At 53.7% G+C, this 19,106-nt stretch overlaps 2 protein-coding genes across 4 annotated transcripts; one reads left to right on the top strand and one right to left on the bottom strand.

Moving 5' to 3' along the window:
* The first annotated feature begins 1,407 nt into the window (after positions 1-1,407).
* On the top strand, positions 1,408-16,196 carry DHX16 (DEAH-box helicase 16). The gene is made up of 20 exons (XM_087817267.1): positions 1,408-1,614; positions 2,973-3,217; positions 3,311-3,473; positions 3,798-3,854; positions 6,786-7,040; positions 7,213-7,416; positions 7,501-7,692; positions 8,509-8,619; positions 8,792-8,907; positions 10,378-10,588; positions 10,764-10,862; positions 10,972-11,124; positions 12,437-12,577; positions 12,758-12,920; positions 13,020-13,138; positions 13,250-13,317; positions 13,977-14,139; positions 14,229-14,390; positions 14,664-14,837; positions 15,339-16,196. The coding sequence occupies exons 1-20, from the start codon at positions 1,408-1,410 to the stop codon at positions 15,465-15,467; spliced, it is 3,132 nt and encodes a 1,043-aa protein (XP_087673393.1). The 3' UTR covers positions 15,468-16,196.
* C5H6orf136 (chromosome 5 C6orf136 homolog) lies at positions 15,571-19,059 on the bottom strand. Of its 3 annotated transcripts, none has more exons than XM_016214782.2 (6): positions 18,970-19,059; positions 17,307-17,708; positions 16,945-17,033; positions 16,559-16,759; positions 15,946-16,033; positions 15,571-15,868 (listed from the first exon to the last, which is right to left on the bottom strand). In XM_016214782.2, the coding sequence occupies exons 1-6, from the start codon at positions 19,039-19,041 to the stop codon at positions 15,755-15,757; spliced, it is 966 nt and encodes a 321-aa protein (XP_016070268.1). In that variant the 5' UTR covers positions 19,042-19,059; the 3' UTR covers positions 15,571-15,754. The 3 variants fall into 3 exon arrangements, with proteins under 3 accessions (XP_016070268.1, XP_016070270.1, XP_016070269.1); XM_016214784.2 differs by having other exon boundaries at positions 15,946-16,015; positions 18,970-19,057; XM_016214783.2 differs by lacking the exon at positions 18,970-19,059 and adding an exon at positions 17,794-18,486 and having other exon boundaries at positions 15,946-16,015.
* Positions 19,060-19,106: the final 47 nt, after the last annotated feature.

Raw genomic sequence — 19,106 nt, 5'->3', positions numbered from 1 at the left:
TCCTTGAGTGAGGATTAAAAAAAGATCCATTGCTATTTCATGGCTTTGTTGCCCAGGTATAGTTGATACTGAGAGATCTTCCCATTTCAAAGAACTTCTACCTAATACAAATGTGGAAGATCTATATTTTACTTACCAGGTCAGTTTTTTTGCTCTCCAAGCTAGTAAGACATGGTTGAATAGTTATGGTCCTGTCAATAGAGGATATTTCTCTCAGCCTAGTTAGAGGAGACTCCCCTTCACTAAAAACAAAACACGTTAAACAAATCTAAACATATGCCAAAGGCTTTAGTTTACTAGCAGGGGAACAAGCAAGTTGTCAAAAGAATGGGCCAGTTCGGAGAGGGTGTGGGTATGGAGCGTCATAGAATCCTTAAGTTAGTAGCTCTTTAGGTAAAGATCTCAAGAGAATAGAGGCAGGAAGTCTAGAAATGCCAGGGGTGCCACAGTTCATCTCAGAAGAGGAAAACAATGCATCCAAGATGTCAATGATTTCGAGTTACCAGTGTCTGTTAATTGGAATAATAATGTTTCATTTCTCAATAGTAGTGTCTGATAAGTCCCATTAGTCATAGAAGTATGAAGCAGGGTCAGAGGTCAGACAGCAGAGAGTCAACTAACAGGCTCTGCTTATTTTTAAATAAGCAGCCACCGGTGCACTTCTCAAGTTGCTAGCAAAAATGCAGAACACAATTAAATTTGCACATTCCTTAATTTGGATTTCTTTTAAAACTACTTTCTGAGATAGCATCAAGAAAAGCAAAGAACCTTTGTTTTTTCCCCCCGGATCCCAACTTTCTTCCTGCCTGGAGGTCCTGGCTTGCGCCTAACCTGTATTCACTCCTGCTCCAGGTGCAGGTCCTAGCAAAGGTCACCCCTAATCAGTATGGGCTAATATTTGAAATGAAATCCCGAAACACACCTTGCATTTTTTTCTTTTTTTTGCTCCATATAACTTACATGTTTTATTTGTTACGCATTTTGCCTTCCCCCTTCCCCCTCAAATGTAAATTCGGTAAGGGACGTTTGTCTGACTTGTTCTTTGCTATATCCGCAGCGACTAAAATCGCGTCTAGCACGCCCTAGGCGCTCCGCGTTTGCGGCTTGAATGGGTGCGTGAAGCATCCACAGGCTGACCATCAGGGGGCGACAGAGAAGCTCTGTGGGGCAGAAAAGACGATATTTTACCCGACCTACCGCCTGGTTCCGCGCGGTTTGAACTCGCTCGGCCACCGTAGTACTCAGGCCGGAAAGGTGCTGCCGGAAGAGCTCCGCGGTCCGGAAGAACGGCTCTGGGCTGTTGGAAACCGGGCCCGAAGGTCCTCAGGCGGCTCCTTCGGGAGCTGAGGCGCCGGCCCGGGGCGCCAGGCTCCGCCCCGCCCGGCCGGCCGCGCGGGCTGGGTCGCCATGGCGACGCCGGCGGGGCTGGAGCGCTGGGTGCAGGACGAGCTGCACGCGGTGCTGGGGCTCAGCGAGCGGCACGTGGCTCAGTTCCTGATCGGCACCGCGCAGCGCTGCGGCTCGGCCGAGGAGTTCGTGCAGCGCCTGCGGGACACCGAGGCCCTGGACCTCGGCGGGCCGGCGCGGGACTTCGCCCTGAGGCTCTGGAGCAAGGTGTGGGAGCGGGGGGCGCGGCTGCGGGCGGCGCGGGGCGGGGCGGGGCGGGGCGGGCGCCCGAGGCCGGCGTGCGGGGGCGCTGCGGGAGGGAGCGGCTCGTCCGCGGCGCCGGGCCTGTGTCCGCCGTCCCTGGGTCGTGCGCTGGGTGCGGGACGTCGGCACAGTTTGGAGGAGGGCGCAGCGCTCGGTGTCGGGTTGAGTGTTACACAGCGGAATTCCTCGAGCTTGGACACTCCTCCAGGGCCGTCGTTAAAGCGCGGATTCCGATTCGGTAGGTCTGGAATGGGGTCTTAGTTTCTACATTTCCAACAAATCTAACAGGTTTTCCAGGTGATGCGATGGTCCAAGGCTCGCACTTTGGATTGCGAGGCTGTGGAAGAGGCGTGGGGAGTGCCGTGGGAGCGCGGAAGGTGGGGGTAGCGGCCAGGAAAAGCAACTCTAAAGATTCCTGCAGTTGTCAGGGGAAGGGGGAGGAGTAAAAGGTATAAAAAGCTTTTCCTAGCCCTGCCAGGTAGCTCAGCCAGTTAGAGCATCATGCCCATACAGCAAGTTTGTGGGTTCACTCCCCAGTCAGGACACATACAAGTGGAACAACAAAATGTTTCTCTCTCTTTCTCTTCTCTCTCTCTAAAATAAAAGACGAGCTCCTGGAGGACAGGATTGTATTTCTTGTCTTTGTAGTCCTACCACCTAGTAGAGCACCTTACAGAACAGATGCTCACAAAGTATATAGTGAGAATGCAAGTGTTCAGCCTGCTCCGAGACTGGAAAATAGCCTGGGGTGGCTGTCCCATATGGTGCTTGGTAAGAGGTGAGGTTAGAACTTGACGTTGGTCTGTTCACAGTGTATTCCTGGAGTCTGGTACAGTGCCAGGCCTGTGCCAGGCCTCTGCAAAGCGGCCCTTGCACCATGTTGGTCCTTGGGTAGGACTGAATCATTGAGAAGAACAGAGGCTGAGCAATTGAGAATTGAGTTTGAGAATGTAAACTCCACGAGGGAGAGGTTTTTTCTCTCTTTTGTTTGTTCCTGTATCCCTTGTACCTAGCAAGTGCCTGGGTCAGGCTTCGCTGAATGTTTGTTAACCTTTATCCGATGAAAGGGAACTTTAGTTCCCGGCAAGGAGTGGGTCCCGCTGGCCGAATTTAAATGCTGACGGAATTTAAATGCCGTCTTTTAAAGGTTAAACAAGTGACTGAGAGAAAGGTTAGCAGCTGAGAGGCCCCATTCAGGCTGATGGGCATGGTGTGAAGGAAGGCAAGTTTAATATCAAGCCATTCCTTAGATTAGGAACAGGGCAGTACAGGTGGGCGGAGATCAAGAGTTGCTCACATGCCCTTGCCTCCTCCGTTGACAGGTACCACGGAAGGCGGTGGTAGAAAAGCCGGCTCGAGCAGCTGAGCGGGAGGCCCGAGCCCTGCTGGAGAAGAACCGATCTTATAAGTTGCTGGAAGACAGTGAGGAGAGCTGTGAGGAGACTCTGGGTAGGGCTGGGAGCAGTCTCCAGAAGAAGCGTAAGAAACGGAAACACCTCAGGAAGAAACACCAGGAGGAGGAGGAGGAGGAGGAGGAGGTTTCTGAGAAGGGGAGGAGGAAGGCGGGGTGAGTCGGAGGTGGGGTGAGAGGGTGGGCAGGTGGCTGACTGTAGGGTAAACTTCTGGACGCCTCCACTTTATGCTCTGGGTTGGGCTGCAGGGGGAGCAGACCGCAGGCAGAAAAGCCGGAGTCGGAGGATGAGTGGGAGCGGACGGAGCGAGAGCGCCTCCAGGACCTGGAGGAGCGCGACGCCTTTGCAGAGCGGGTGCGGCAGCGGGACAAGGATCGGACACGCAATGTCCTGGAGCGCTCCGACAAGAAGGTGCACGGGAGGGGCACAGCCTCCATCCCCGGGAGGATCCCCGTCAAGTTCAAGGGTGGTGTGGTTGCAGAGATGGTGATCTCTGGGAAGATAAGAGGATGCCCTTAGCGGAGTGTACGCCTCTGTGGCGAGAGGACCCCTTTGGGTCCTCTGGCTAAGCCTGCCCTCTGCTGCTGACCCTGTAGTGGTAGAGATGCCTCACTGACGGGGGGCATTTCTTTGTGCTGGGGAACACCGGAATGATTCTTGTGATTCTGGAGGGGGAGTGACTGTGGCTGTGGGGACTTTTGGCCTCACCCCTCCACTTTTGGTTTCTTCTCCTAGGCATATGAAGAGGCTCAGAAGCGCCTCAAGATGGCTGAGGAAGACCGTAAAGCCATGGTGAGTCCCAGTGCACAGGAGCCAAGATCAGAAGGCCAAAAGAAAGACTTTCTAATGGCGTGGTTAGGGGTAGGGAGGAGAGATACAAGGACGTGCAGTGGGGTTGCTGACGGGATGTTAGGTCTCTGGAGGGGGCCTTGGTTGACAGGAGCCCTCTGAGGATGGACTTAAGTTGTAGAGCAGGGATGGGGAATGTCCAGCCCAAGAAATCAAGGCAACCACAGGTGGAACTCAAAATTCAGTAAATCTAGGAGCTTTTTTTCATAGCTAATTTTTAAGTTGATAATTTTTTTTTGGCCTGTGAATGATGTTATAAATATCCAAATGGCTCTTGGCAGAAAAAACGTTCCCCACCCCTGTTGTAGTGAGAAGGAAGCTACCCAAAACCCTCCTTGACTCTTTTGGATCAAATCATACTGTGTGTGAGTGAGAAAAATGTGAGACTTCACAAGATATAATCAAAAGGCAGTTGGAAGGTAGGGGCAGGGCAGCTGTCCCATGGCCCAGGGATATGCTGACCATTTAGTTCGGCACACCATGTCCAGATACCTTCCTGCCCGCTAATCCCTCCATGTTGCCTGTGATTTCCCTCTGGTTTCCTGGGTTGGTCTTCTCACTGCACAGGGACAGAGCGCTTGTAATTGGTGTACTGGACTTGTTCTGATGTGAGTCTAGGTAGGGTAGGCAGTTTTTCAAAGGCCTGATCTTCCCAAGTAAGGTCACACGCAGATTTCCCAAAAGAATTTTGAGACTCTTGGTGACCTAAGAATGGCCTGGTGGCCTTCAGGTCTCTCTTGACCATTCCCTCTCATGTCCCACGCTACAAAAGGACTGTGGTCAGAGACATCTCTCAGTACTGGTGTAGTGTTCTTATATGCCTGAATTTAACTTTTTTCTTTTTTAATTGTGAAAACTTTCAAACAAATAGGAAAGTTGAGTAAATAGTATAATAGACGCTCATACAGACTATTTGGTTTCAAAAATTGCTTGTGTGATATTTGCACTGTCTGTATAAATGTGGGCTTTTTTCTTTTTGAACCATTTAAAAGAGTTTAAGATATCATAGCACTTTATCCCATCATCACGTACCTTGTAAGAATAAAGACAGTTTCTGCTAAAACCATATGCCATTGTCATACCCAAGAAGATAGGCAGTAATTCTCATGTATCAACCAAGAACCTGTCTGTGATCAAATTCCCCCACTTACCCCAAAATGCCTTTTTTAATTTTTATGTATTGATTTGAGAGAGAGAGAGAGAGACATCGATTTGCTGTTCCACTTATTTATACATTCATTGGTTGCTTCTTGTATGTGCCCTGATTGGAGATTCAACCTGAAACCTTGATATATCTATTGGGACGACAGTCTGACCAGCTGCACTACCTGGCCAAGACTGAAATGTCTTTAATAACTACCCTTTCCAAATGAGAATCCAGTGAAGGTCATGCGTTACATTTGGTTTTTAGGTATCCTAGGTTTGTTTCCTTTTCCCTCTTTCTGTCTCATCTTGTACCATGTCCTACGGTCTGAGTTTGTCTCATCCTTGTCTTGTGGAGTTAAGTTCTATGCTCTGTGCTTTCTTTAAAGTGGAAATTGGGTGTAAAGCTTGTCCACACTCAGAGCAAGCAGCTGTGGCAGCAGCACCTCGTGGGTGGTGATGTGCACTCCCCTGGATCCTGGCCAGTCTTGCAGTGCTCTCTGCAGACTTCCTTCCTCCAGCAGCCTTTCGTCTAATGGTCCAGCGACCACGCTGATCCTTTCCAGAATCAGTTAGTTCATTGGGGACTGCAAAATGGTGATTTTTATATAAGGAAGAGCTTTTCCTTAACAACTAGAAATGAGCTACAATTCCTTAGGCAGGGCAAATGCTTGTTTCCTTTTAATTACTGATTTTCAGAGTAAGAAGTTAGGTGTGACAACCACCTCACTGGTTCTTCCCCTTGTCTGTGTATGCGTGTGTCACACTGTACTCACGAATTTTTATGTCAGTATTTATAATTGCATATCATTATTCTTTTTGATGCACAATTGTTGTGGCTTTTTGCCATATTTTAAAAATATCTCAGTCTGCCCCCCCATCGGGCTGAAGGAGTATGTGATTGTGCTTCTCAGATTAGGTCACGAGTATAAACTCCATTTGAAGTCTCCACAGAACAAGCAGGAAAAGCCAAGCGATTAAGTAGGATTGGAGCCTGCAGGGGTGGGCTTGGCGGGGTTTTGCCACTGCAGTAGAAGAGGTTGCCTCAGTCACGGGAAGAGTCATGGGGAGAGCCAGGAAGGCCTTGAGGATGTGGCCAGTCTTCTGTCATCTCCAGTGTCCTGAAAAGCATGTACCAAAGGAAATGTGTAGAAGCCAAATGACACATGGGATGAGGGGGAGGCTTTTCCCAGAGAGCCCAGCATCCCTCACTACATTTTGCCCCACAGAGCTACTCTCTGATGCTGTCCTTCCAACCTTCTGAATATATTTTGTTTTTCCCCTTCCCTGAACTACAGTCTTTCAGTGTACGACCAGGGAGCGTCTGACTGGGGTGAGGGTGACCTGCTGTCACCTCCAGGGGTTTCCATTTGTCTCAGTCGTTTTCAGTTTGAGACCTATGCTTCTAACTGCTGGTATTAGCCCTTTTGTTTCCCATTCTCACTAACTCAAATAAAATACTAAGAGTAAAATATAAAATATTCTGATAATTGCCCTAATGCATTTGTTTTGACAAAGGTGGCGAGGCTGCTTCAGCTGGCGGGCAGCGTGGGGTCCATGTGTGGCTCCGGAGGCCCCCTCTACCACTCAGCAGGTGGATGTGTCAGAGGAAAGGGAGGCTCACTTTTAGGTTCTTGTGCAGGCCTGTCAGGGAGTTTGTCACTCCTTTGGGTAGGAAGAGAAGGGCTGCCTTCAGCAAGATGAGGACCTGACTGCTCTTTGCTGACCCAGGTCCCTGAGCTGCGGAAGAAATCCCGCCGAGAGTACCTGGCGAAGCGGGAGCGGGAGAAGCTGGAGGACCTGGAGGCCGAGCTGGCGGATGAGGAGTTCCTTTTCGGGGATGTGGAGCTGAGCCAGCATGAGCAGCGGGAGCTCAAATACAAGCGGCGAGTGCGGGATCTGGCCCGGGAGTACCGGGCAGCCGGGGAGCAGGAGAAGCTAGAGGCCACCAATCGCTACCACATGCCTGAGGAGACCCGAGGACAGGTGAGGTGAAGCCCAGGGGGAGGTGTTGGGGCGTTGGCCATGCCCTGGTGTGGGGAGGTTGGGGCTGGCCCTTTCCTTGTCTTTGCTTTCCTGGTGGGCCAGGGGCCTGGCGGGGGGCAGAGGCCTGGGCGGGGAGGGCAGCCTGTGTGTTCACCTGCCCTTCTCTGCACAGCCAGCACGGGCTGTGGATCTGGTGGAGGAGGAATCAGGCGCCCCTGGGGAGGAGCAGCGGCGCTGGGAGGAGGCCCGGCTGGGGGCAGCTGCCCTGAAGTTTGGGGCCCGAGATGCTGCCTCCCAGGAGCCCAAGTATCAGCTGGTGCTGGAGGAAGAGGAGACCATTGAGTTTGTCCGGGCCACTCAGCTGCAGGGCGACGAGGTGAGGGAGAGCTCCAGCTCTGGGACCTTGTGAGGAGGACGGGGAGCTGGCACTGAAGCTCATGCCCCTCTTTCTCCTTCTCAGGAGCCATCAGCTCCACCCCCTGCCACCCAGGCCCAGCAGAAGGAGTCCATCCAGGCCGTCCGCCGCAGCCTCCCCGTGTTCCCGTTCCGTGAGGAGCTCCTGGCTGCTATTGCTAATCACCAGGTCCTCATCATCGAGGGCGAGACAGGCTCGGGGAAGACCACCCAAATCCCACAGTATCTCTTTGAGGAGGTGCGGCTTCTACACCCAGGTGGCCGGGTCCTACCCACTAATGAGCACAGTCCTGTCAGAGCCCTTACCTGATATTTTCAGTAGTTGCTTGTCTCCCCATTTTATTTATTGCCTCTTTTTCACTAAATGGTGAGGTTCTTGAGAACATAGACTATGGCCTTTGCACGTTTCTGTTCTCACTTCCTGCCACAGTGCCCCCGACTGGTAGGCATTCTGTATGTTCCCATTGGAAGGGAGTGTATGGTGGGGTGTGTAGGAGCGTGGATCCCTTACTCCAATCCAGCTTGGCCTCTGCTCCTCAAAACCCAGGAGTAAAAGGACATGTGTTCCTGCTCTTTTACTTTTGTCCCCCATTGCTTCTGTCCCCCACCCATCTGTCTGTCCTTTCCCGTTCAAATCTGGCTGAGCCCAGAACTTGATTCTCCAGAGGGCTGGGGCTGCCAGAGGTGGGTGAGGACCCATTTGGAGCCCCTGGGTTTGCCATTCTATCTGTTACCCTCCTTGTTTCAGTTTCTCTCTGTCATCTCCTTTCCGCCTGCCCTTATCCTGAATTTACAACTTTTTCCTCTGAATTGTCCTGGGCCCCAGGGCCATATTTAGCAAACGGAAGACCTCTTCTTTTTTTTTCTTATTTATTGATTTGAGAGAGAGAGTGTGTGAGAGAAACATCGATTTGTTGTTCCCCTCATACATTGGTTGATTCTGTATGTGTCCTGACTGGGGATCGAACCTACAACCTTGGTGTATCGGAACTACACTCCCACCAACTGAGTTATTCAGCCAGGGCAAGACCTCTTCTTCCTCTTTGTCATTCAGGGTTATACAAAGAAGGGTATGAGGATCGCCTGCACTCAGCCCAGGAGAGTGGCAGCCATGAGCGTGGCCGCCCGAGTGGCCCGGGAGATGGGTGTGAAGCTCGGGAATGAGGTGAGATCCAGAGGGACTGAAGGGTGAGGGGAGCCCCAAGGGTCTGGGACTCAACCCACACTGCCCTTAGGGCCCCACACCACAGGTCCAGGCACTGGCCCTTCATTCCCTAGCCCTGTACTCCCTCAGGGAGCACCAGGCCACTTTCCATCACTAATGGCCCCCTTGACAGGTGGGCTACAGCATCCGCTTTGAGGACTGCACGTCAGAGCGCACGGTTCTCCGCTACATGACAGACGGCATGCTTCTGCGGGAGTTCCTCTCGGAGCCCGACCTGGCGAGTTACAGGTACCCACGGTCGGGTCTCCCACAGGGCAGCCGCCCGCCTCCTCTCCCTCGTTCGGCTGCCCTCCCCCCAGTGCCTGCCTTTGTGCCCTGAGCTCTGGCTTTCCTCTCCTTTCTTCTCACCTAGTCCGTTTGGCCATTTCTTCGGATTAATCCACCAGTTCTTGAATCTTTCTGATTCTGGCAGTCCTAGAGCTGACCTCCAGATCCCATAGCAATGGGGCTGGAGGTCAGAAGATGCTGCGGAGAAAGTCTCTCCCTCCCTCTCCAGTTTCCAGAGTTTAAGAAACAACCAGGATGGTAGGGTGGGGCGGTGGGGACTTGAAAAGCTGTGTGAAGACCACTTGAAAAAACTTAGAATGTTCAGCCTACAGGGGGGAAACTCAAGGGAGACATCCTGGTTTTCTCTAGCTATGAAGAGCTGTTACATGGAAAAGGGGTCAGGCTTGTTTTATGTGACCCCAGAGAGCACATCTAGGAGCCAAGGGGGATGTTACAGGGAGACAAATTTCAGCTCAGTACCAAGAAGCCACAGAGGGGCGGAGATTACAAGGGCTGTCTGTGAGTGAGTACTTGGTGCTGCACTGACCCCACGGGGAGGGGCGGGGGTGCGCACGTGCTGAGGGGAGAAGGCTCATGCTGGGATGCAGATGAGGGTGGGGTCAGGCCAGCTAATCAAGAGGCTGTGAGTTTCTGGTCCTAGAAGGACAGAGTGCAGCCATAGGACAAATATGATTTAGCCTTTTACACCCCTTCCAAAACTCTCTGAGGGACCCTGAAAGGCTGGCCCGTGCCAGAGTGTTTGGGGTGCGGGACTTTGCCATCAACCACCAGCTAAAGCAGCCGGGGCTTCACCATCAGGGCCAGGGTTAGGCACAGAGGGTTGAGGTGGGGGGTAAGCTACAGGTTTGGCTGCCACCAGAAATCCAGAGTCTAGAGCAAGGAGAAGGAAGGTGGACACGTCAACTAATTTAGGAAGAGACCCAGAAACCTGCAGGGTTCTCTCAGCTTGGGCTAGAAAGGCAGGCTCACTGGCCCCACAGGAGCTTCTGGGCTGTTCAGATCGTGGTGGCACAGGTCCATCTGTCCACCCTCGGCCAGCCTGCGGGGCTAGCCTTATTGAAAGAGGCCTTGCCCTCACTTTTTCTCCTTTAAAATAGATACCCTTCCGCTGACGAGCAGACTTTTGACTGATCCAGAGAGGATGTCTGACTTGTCTTTGGTCACAACTTCCAGCCTCCAGATCTTGGCAGCTGTTTGCCCAAGCTGAGAGGCTGCCGACCGTGGCACCCTGGTCTTCTCCAGTTCTCTGTTGGTCTTACTTAACTAGGGCGATCGGCTTCTCCTGGAGCTGCTTCCTCCCACATTCACCCTTAGACTCTGCGTTCATCTGTCCCTTCATCCAAGGGACCCTAGTGCCCACTCCTGCATTGCACAGCTCTCCTCACTCGCCGCTCCCTGTTCCTTCCCCAGTGTGGTGATGGTGGATGAGGCTCATGAACGGACATTACACACAGACATTCTCTTTGGATTGATCAAAGATGTTGCTCGCTTCCGACCTGAGCTCAAGGTCCTGGTGGCTTCAGCCACACTGGACACTGCCCGTTTCTCCACCTTCTTTGATGACGCTCCGGTCTTCCGAATCCCTGGACGCAGGTTTCCAGTTGACATCTTCTACACCAAGGTGCCCCTTCAGGGAGGATGGGCTTAAGTGTGAGGCATGAAGCTGGGGGAGGTTGTCTCAAGGAGGGCAGGGTGCAGTAGAGAGTGCAGAGAGACCTGGGGTGACCTGTGAGGAGCTGGGGAGAGGAAGAGGCTGTCCTGAGCCCATGCCTCCCTGTGCTCTCTCCTCCGTCCAGGCTCCAGAGGCCGACTACTTGGAAGCCTGTGTTGTGTCTGTGCTGCAGATCCATGTGACCCAGCCTCCTGGGGATGTCCTAGTGTTCCTGACAGGACAGGTGAGAGGTGGGGGAGAGGTGATGCGTGTGTGTCCCAGGGGAAGATGGGGCTGGCAGGCCGGCCTTCTGTGACACTGGGCCCCTGCTACTCTCCCCACCTCAAACCCAGGAGGAGATTGAGGCTGCCTGCGAGATGCTCCAGGATCGCTGCCGCCGCCTGGGCTCCAAAATTAGAGAGCTGCTGGTGCTGCCCATCTATGCCAATCTGCCTTCCGACATGCAGGCTCGCATCTTCCAGCCCACGCCCCCGGGGGCACGGAAGGTACAGTTAGAAACCTGCATTCTTTACCCCTGTGGGTGCACGGCCGGCAGTAGGGAAGAGGGGGTGTCTCTTGTGCAGGCCGTGTGCCGTGGGCACTGCTGCAGCCCCAGGCCGCGGAGAGAGGACCAAGAGGCACGAACCTTGAGAGTGATCTGTGAGAAGCAGAGCCCTTGGTGTGCCGGGAGGTGGGGGTTGGTCTTCACCTCTAAGAAAAATGGCAGGGGATGTCAGAGGACGGCGTAGGTGTGTTTGAAGCCAGAGTGCAAGGTTCAGTGGAAGGCTTCTGTGGTGAAGCAGTGGGAGGCAGGCTGACACCCACTTTGGTCTAGATTAGGGAGGGCCTTGAGTGGCAGGTGGAGGAGTATGGACTTTAGACAACTGAATTGCAATCAAAGGATTTGAGCAAAGATGTAACTTTCATCAACAAAGGTTGATCGGGTTCCTCCCAGGTACTGTTCTGGGGGATGGGCATACAGTGGCGAGTGGAACAAAGTTCCTGGCCTCGTAGAGCTTCCCGTCTGGTGTAAGTTAGGAGACGGTGGACATTCAGCCGTAACGCCAGCTTGTGACAGATGCTGTGAGGAGGTACAGTGCGGCTGGAGGATGGAGACTGAGCCGGTGGGGTGGCGAAATGGCAACAGGGAACTTTACTGGGAGTGTAGGGAAGGCCTCTTCCTCTCCAATAAAGTGAAAGTGAGGCAGGGGCCTGCACTGGGTGAGGGGAGCCAGGCTGGTATCCCCCAGAGGTGTGTGCCCAGAGGGACCCGGGTGTGGACTCAGTCGCTGTGCCTGGCTGGGGAACGCGGTGCTGGGAGATGGGGTGGGAGAGGCAGCCAGGGCCTGGAGGACTCAGCTCCTGAGTGGGCTTGGATATAATTCTCAAGTAGAATGGGAAGCCAGTGGAGGACAGGGGAGTGATGTGACAGGTGTACATTTGAAAAGGACCATTCCGGATGCCACGTAACCCTGGCAGGAGTAGAAGCAGGAAGGCTCGTTAGGAGACTTTCGCAGGCAGTAATGTGCCAAGGTGAATGTGACACTGCTGGTGGGGAAGGTGGGGCAGGAACCCAGACAGCCCCATCTCAGAAAAACCCATCAACCCTCTTCTCCATTTCCTGTCCACAGCATGCCCCTGCTGAGCCCCGCTTCCCCTCACCCTTCTCTTGCCCGTCCCCCTCTCTGACTGGACACCAGTCCCCTCAGCTCCTGCCCTTTATCTGCCCCTGCTGTCTACTGCAGATCTTCCAGGATTCCTTTTTCTGCATAGCTGGGAGGTCAGGGTCTCTGAGTGACCCCGTATCCTCTCACTCAGGTGGTTGTGGCAACGAACATCGCCGAGACCTCGCTCACCATTGAGGGCATCATTTACGTGCTGGATCCAGGGTTCTGTAAGCAGAAGAGCTACAACCCCCGCACAGGCATGGAGTCGCTCACAGTCACACCCTGCAGCAAGGTCAGCCTGGGCTCCATGGGGGTCTCTGTGGTGGAGCAGGAGGCAGAATGGGCCTATTCAGAAGCCTGTAGGGGCTTCTTAGAGGACCGAGCCACACCCTCCGAGATTTCTCACATAAATACTGCCCTTTCTCTTTCCCTTACCCAGTTGTCAGCCAGCCTGTCTTTCCTTTCTTTCCAGGCCTCAGCCAATCAGCGAGCTGGTCGGGCAGGCCGGGTGGCTGCAGGCAAGTGCTTCCGCCTGTACACTGCCTGGGCCTATCAGCACGAGCTGGAGGAAACCACGGTGCCCGAGATCCAAAGGACCAGCCTGGGCAATGTTGTGTTGCTGCTCAAGAGCTTAGGTGATTGGGGTTCCCCAGTTCTCCTGAGAGAGCAGGTGGAGGGAGGCTAGAGTCACTGGCCCTTGTAAAGGACTGTGCTACCCTCACTTCTCTCTGCAGGGATCCACGACCTCATGCACTTTGACTTCTTGGACCCTCCACCGTATGAGACCCTGCTCCTGGCTTTGGAGCAGCTGTATGCTCTGGGAGCCCTCAACCATCTTGGGGAGCTCACCACGGTGAGGTGGGAGGGCAGTGGGCTGGGGCAGGAGGATGGGGTTGGGGTGACCCCTTGAGTGGTGGAGGGACACCTGAAGAACTGGCTTCAACCCTCTCTCTCTTCTCTTTAGTCTGGTCGAAAGATGGCGGAGCTGCCAGTGGACCCCATGCTATCTAAAATGATCCTGGCCTCTGAGAAGTAAGTCCCCCCCTGCCCACAAGCTGGCCACGCCACCTCCTGTCTCTGGGACCATCTTTGTTATTTTGCTCTTTTTCTCTCTACTGTATTCTTTAACAAGTAAGTTATTAGAGAACTCTTACTGCCCCGGTGAGCCCCACAAGGGCCAGTGAGACACTGCCGTCCTTGATCACGATATGAAGTGGGTAAGAGTGACACACACACAGAAGACTTGGGGGCATGAAGGGAAGTGGAAGACTTTGCATCTGTGAGGAGTGCTGAGTGAGGGCTGTTTGGGGGACTTGCTCATTCCTGAGGTTTCAGACTGGAACATGTAGATGTGGCTGTGGAGGGACCACCTTTAAATGCCATAGTTGAGGTTGGGGTCATCACATGAACTTAAAGGGAGTGGACTTTCCCCAATGCACATAATACGCACCTTGCTACTGCCGACCCCTCACAGGTCCTGTCCTGTCCTCTTGTAGGAATCCCTCCTCTGTAACTGTCATCCGCAGCCCCGTGCTGCTGCTGCTGCCACCAAATCTAGCCACTGATTTGTAGCCATTATCCTAGTGGGCATTCCCCGCGTGAGGACACATGCATCACACGGCGATCACTTCCCCCACCATGTGTTCCTACATCTTGGTTTGACTCTCATGCTTTTTTCCTTCCTGCCCCAGGTACAGCTGTTCCGAGGAGATCCTGACAGTGGCTGCCATGCTGTCTGTCAACAACTCCATCTTCTACCGACCCAAGGACAAGGTCGTCCATGCTGACAATGCGCGTGTTAACTTCTTTCTCCCTGGTGGGGACCACTTGGTTCTGCTAAACGTTTATACACAGGTCACTGGGCTTGGGGGTGAGTGGGAATGAGGGAGACATGGGGGACTTTGGTTGTACTGTGGACTTACCCCCTTTGACCCTCTTCACAGTGGGCTGAGAGTGGTTACTCTTCCCAGTGGTGCTATGAGAACTTTGTCCAGTTCAGATCTATGCGCCGAGCCCGGGATGTGCGGGAACAGCTGGAGGGGCTCCTGGAGCGCGTGGAAGTTGGCCTCAGTTCCTGCCAGGGGGACTATATCCGTGTACGCAAGGTCAGCACTTGTTTAGTCTCCTGCCGTCCACCCAGGGTCTCCTAAGGAGCAGGCTTCCCTCTGGGCCTATGGCAGCCCCTCCAGCCTGAGATTGTGCGCTCTTCCCTGTGGAAGGTGTGCTCTCCTGGCTTTATTCCCAGACCATTAAGGGTTTCTTCTCATTGGGTTCTTCATGCATCTTTTAGTTCTCCAGAAGCCTGAACTGAAAAAAGGTAGTGAGGGTCCTTGCATGTCTGGCTTTCACATTGATGCTGCTTCCTGCCTGCTCCTTAGGCCATCACTGCCGGTTACTTTTACCACACAGCACGGTTGACTCGCAGCGGCTACCGCACAGTGAAACAGCAGCAGACGGTATTCATTCACCCCAACTCCTCCCTCTTTGAGGAACAGCCTCGCTGGCTGCTCTACCATGAACTTGTCTTGACCACCAAGGAGTTCATGAGACAGGTGAGGGGACCATCCCCTTCTCAGGCAGGTGGGGACTATAGAGACAGGTGGTCTTCTGGCAAGCTCCATTCCCAGGTTCAAGTTGCTGGGACTGGCAGTGAAACAGGAAAACACATTGGTTTAAGGTAGGGTAAGATAGTAAGACATCCTTCTTGACAACTGACTCAGCATCTGGTGAGATCTGATCACCATACAGTGGACATCTGAATGGCTCTTGTCTCGGTGTTGTGTGTGCTGGGGTGATAAAGGTGAACAGAGCAGGTGTGGCCTCTGCCCTGAGTGTACTTTATAGTCTTTATAGCCAGGTTTTTAGGGATAGCCTAGTTGGAAACCTGAATAACATGTGGCGATGTGGCAGCCTTGGGGCAGAGTATTAGAGCCCTGCACCTTTCCCCCTCGCCCTGCAGCCAAAGGGGAGAAAGGAGGACTTTTTTGAGCATACACACATTAGAATCTAGGTTGGAAAGATGGGAACTCTACTTTTTTTTCCTCCCCTTCTAGGTATTGGAGATTGAGAGCAGTTGGCTTTTGGAGGTGGCACCCCACTATTATAAGGCCAAGGAGCTAGAAGATCCCCATGCTAAGAAAATGCCCAAAAAAACAGGCAAGACCCGTGAAGAGCTAGGGTGAAGAGGGATGTAAACAGAACCTAACATCAGCTAATAAAAATAGTTTTGGAATAAAACTTGTGGGAACTTTTGGAATCCAGAGAAAGTGACATGAAAATCCAACCTCGTATTTTCACTTAGACTTTATTATTTACAAGTTAAATTACACAGCAGCTTTACACAGCACGAGAGATCGCAAGGGAGGGAGGGAAGTGGGGCGGGAGAGAGAAGAGGGGAAGAAGCTGGCTACCCCCATCTCCTCTTGTGCATAGCAAAGTCTTCGGTGCTGCCCTCGCTCAAGTTCCTGGATCAGGCCTTGGGACATAGGTGTAAGTTGGGTTCTGGCTCTGACAGCCCCAGAGTCACCAGGGCTCCCACAAGCAGCTTCTTCACAGGTGTTGGGGGTGAGTGTGAAGGCATCAGCTGCAGGGAGGAAGGTTAATGCCAGTTAGCAAGATGTTCTAACCCTTCACCTTACCCCATCCGGCCCTGGGACTCACTTTGTCTAGGCGATGGCGACAAATGAGGCCACTGGAATTCAGGTAGAAGGTGGAATAGGCATCATAGGTCCTGGTGAAGGAAGAGAGGCTGAGAGGGAAGGTGACTGATTCCAAAGTTTAATTCAAGCATTTGTTTAAACTCATAGTTCCTCAACTGTGCTACATATTAGATCACCTGGGGACTTTGAAGAATCCTGATGGCCAGGCTGCACCCTGTCCCAATTAAATCAGAATGTCTGACACCAAGATGATTCCACAAGGTCTGCGTACTGTTGTGTTTGGGGTGAGCCTAATAATGTCTTGGGATCCTACTTGATCTAAGGTGGTGAGGCTCAACTTATGAGGCAGGGATTTTCACTTGTTAAGTAAGTTTTTGAATACCTACTTATGTGCCAGGTAATATACATGAATAAGCTGAGTTCAGAGGTTTCCTAATGTACTCAAAGTCCCTATTTTTGTTACAGTAAAGGAGACTAAAACAAGATCCCTGCCCTCAAGGAACCTGCAGTCAAGTCAGGTAGGCGAAGGATTATCTGGGAGAACAGACCACCAGTCCTAAAAGCATAGGATCAGGAAATGGATTGGAGCGTGGGTCCTTCCTTATTTCTCTTACTGGTAAAGCTCTTCCTTGTCACGCTTATAGAAACGCAGAAAGAGCATGTGGATGGGCAGCCCCACCAGCCGCCAGCGGGCTTGCAGGGTCCAGTTCTCAGGGTGGCGGGTTAACTGTAGAACCTCCAACCGAAGTTGTGCAAAGTAGTTCCAGGCCAGGAAGCGGCAGAAGGTTAGTGACAGAACATACCACGTCCGGCCCCTGTGAAGAAGGGATGGGAAAGAAATCTCATGATGGCAGAATCAGAAAACCAGACCGGCCTGTCTGAGGAATGGGGAACAGTTGTAGAGAAGCAGCCTAGCACCTTCTCTAGTAAGTGAAAAAGGTCAAGTGCACAGCACTAGGTCCTCCTCTTCCCACCGCCCTGCTGGTGCCTGGATTCTCACTTGGTACGTATGTTCAGGATCTCATTGATGAATTCCACATCCGACGAGTAGAGTGTGTAGTCATGGGAGTGAAGGAAGAGATTGGGAAGCTAGGTGGAAGCAGAAGGCATCAACCCAGTGGGAAAGAAAAGACATCCTATTTCTGTTTTCTATTTTTAGTGCCTTATTCCCAAGTGAAAGGTCATTTCTGTGCCATGTTTAACTTTCCTTAATCAAAACTGAGGATTATCTTCTTGGGAAATATTCGTAACATATTTCTATGCTTGCCTTGTGGCTCCAAGAATACAATTGACTATCCCTCCATTTCCAAGTGTTACCTGCATCCCTTCCCACTGTGGATGGTCACTTTTGAACTGACTTACCTCTTGTCTCAGTCTCTCATACATGACAGCCAGGTGCTCCTCCATACTGGGATCTCCTGATGGAGTGGCGGGGGAAGGGCGGGCAGTCACAGGGGCTTGGAAAGATAGCAAAGCCCCAAGATAGGGGCAGGAAGGTCCCTCAAATAGGCTCCTAAGCCCATCCAGGCAGCCGCTATGCAACTCAGGTCCTGGTCCCTCCTCTCCCTTTCCTGGAGGGAGAACCATCCATGGTGAGGTGAGGGCCTGGACCTGAGGGAGAGGTAGTGGGGCAGCTCGGGAAAGCAGCCCAGTGGGAGGGCGTGGAGGTGGGGGAGACCAGAAAAGTGGAGAGGATGGAGAAGTGGAAGTCGTGGAGTGGGGCCACAGGGGTGGGAATGGCAGAGCCCATGGAGAAAGCTGGTCCTAAGGAGGAAGAACAAAGGGGAAAAATAGAATCCAGCTGCTTAAGGGCCCTTCATCCAAAATGCTTATTAACTTCCAATCTCACCTCCTGACAGAAGAGGGAATTGTGAGAGGAACACGGGATGGATTCACCTCCATCTCCAGGAGGAAACACTCCCATGACAAGCACTCCCCCCCCCCCCCAACAACAGCAAATCCCTTTACAGTGAAGATTCCAATACTTTGGGGGGCAGTCCCACCTTTTAGAGCGAGGCCCACACGCGTTTGAAAAATGGAAAAATGAGTAAGGGTTTATTGCACCGCGGATGAAATGATGTGGCCTGCGACACAACTCTGTGAAGTGTGTGCGGCAGATGTACAGAGAAAAAAGCCCAACTGGAACAGGAGACGTTTCTCCGGGTGCCAAGTCTATGGTGAGCCCTTCGGCCCTCTCATTCCCTAGGCCCGTTTCCTGTAAGTGCCCTTCGAAACGAGGATGATGAAGTCACGCTGAGTTATTACGAGCTCTGTGCAGTAATAAACCTAAGTAAAACTGCGCCTTGTAGAGGGATATACAAACGTAAGCGCTCATTTCTGCCCCACTGATGACACAAGCCCAGGAGCGTACAAAGGCCGAGCTCCCTCCTGCCTGACGACGTTGAAACCGAGGAGGAGGTCGCCCAACGTCCGGCCTGACCCGAGTGCCTCCGCTCCCCCAGGAGCTGGAGTGGTCGCTTCGGGAAGGCGAGCGGGCCGCGCGGGCGCCTCCGTCCCCACGGGTGTCGGTGGCGCCGGTTCCGCCGGGGGCGTGGCCATCTTGCCCGCCCGGGGCGCGGGCGCCGAGCGGGTGCACCCGGGCCGGCCCCCCGCCGGAACCGCTGTCCCGGTGCAAGATGCGCGGGCTGCAGAGCGCGCCCGCAGGTCTGTGCCGTCGGCTCCGAGCGACTCCGGACGGCGCCGCGGCCCGGCGGCGAACCGTCCCGCCCCCGCCCTTCAAATCACCTCCAGGTAAGACAACCGCGGAGCCGCGGGCGAAGTGCGGCCGCGCCCAGCTTCCACGCTGCCCGCCCGCCCCAGCCGCCGAGCGACAACGTCCCGCGCGCCGGAGCGGCGGCGCCGCCGGGGCCCGCGACCCCGAGCCCGGCCCGCGCCGCCCGACCCAGCGGGGCCGGCGGTGGGACGTCACTGAGCCTGCGCGGAGTGGGGCGCGCTCCGCCCTCGCGCCGGCCCGACGAGGGTCTCTCCCCGCCCCCTCGCCTCCCGGCGCTTCGCCTGCTCTCACCTGGGGTCGCGCCTGGTAGGCGCGGAGGCAGGGGCCTAGCCGCCGGGCCGCCCCCCGGCTGGGCTGGTACATGGTCTTGCGCGAGCGGACGGCGCGCTTCCCGAGCGCGGCCTCGGCTTCCTCACGGGGTGAGCGCG

The sequence above is a fragment of the Miniopterus natalensis genome, chromosome 5 (genome assembly GCF_054644295.1).
Source record: "Miniopterus natalensis isolate mMinNat1 chromosome 5, mMinNat1.hap1, whole genome shotgun sequence".
NCBI lineage: Eukaryota > Metazoa > Chordata > Mammalia > Chiroptera > Miniopteridae > Miniopterus > Miniopterus natalensis.
This window is presented reverse-complemented; position numbering and strand designations above follow the sequence as displayed.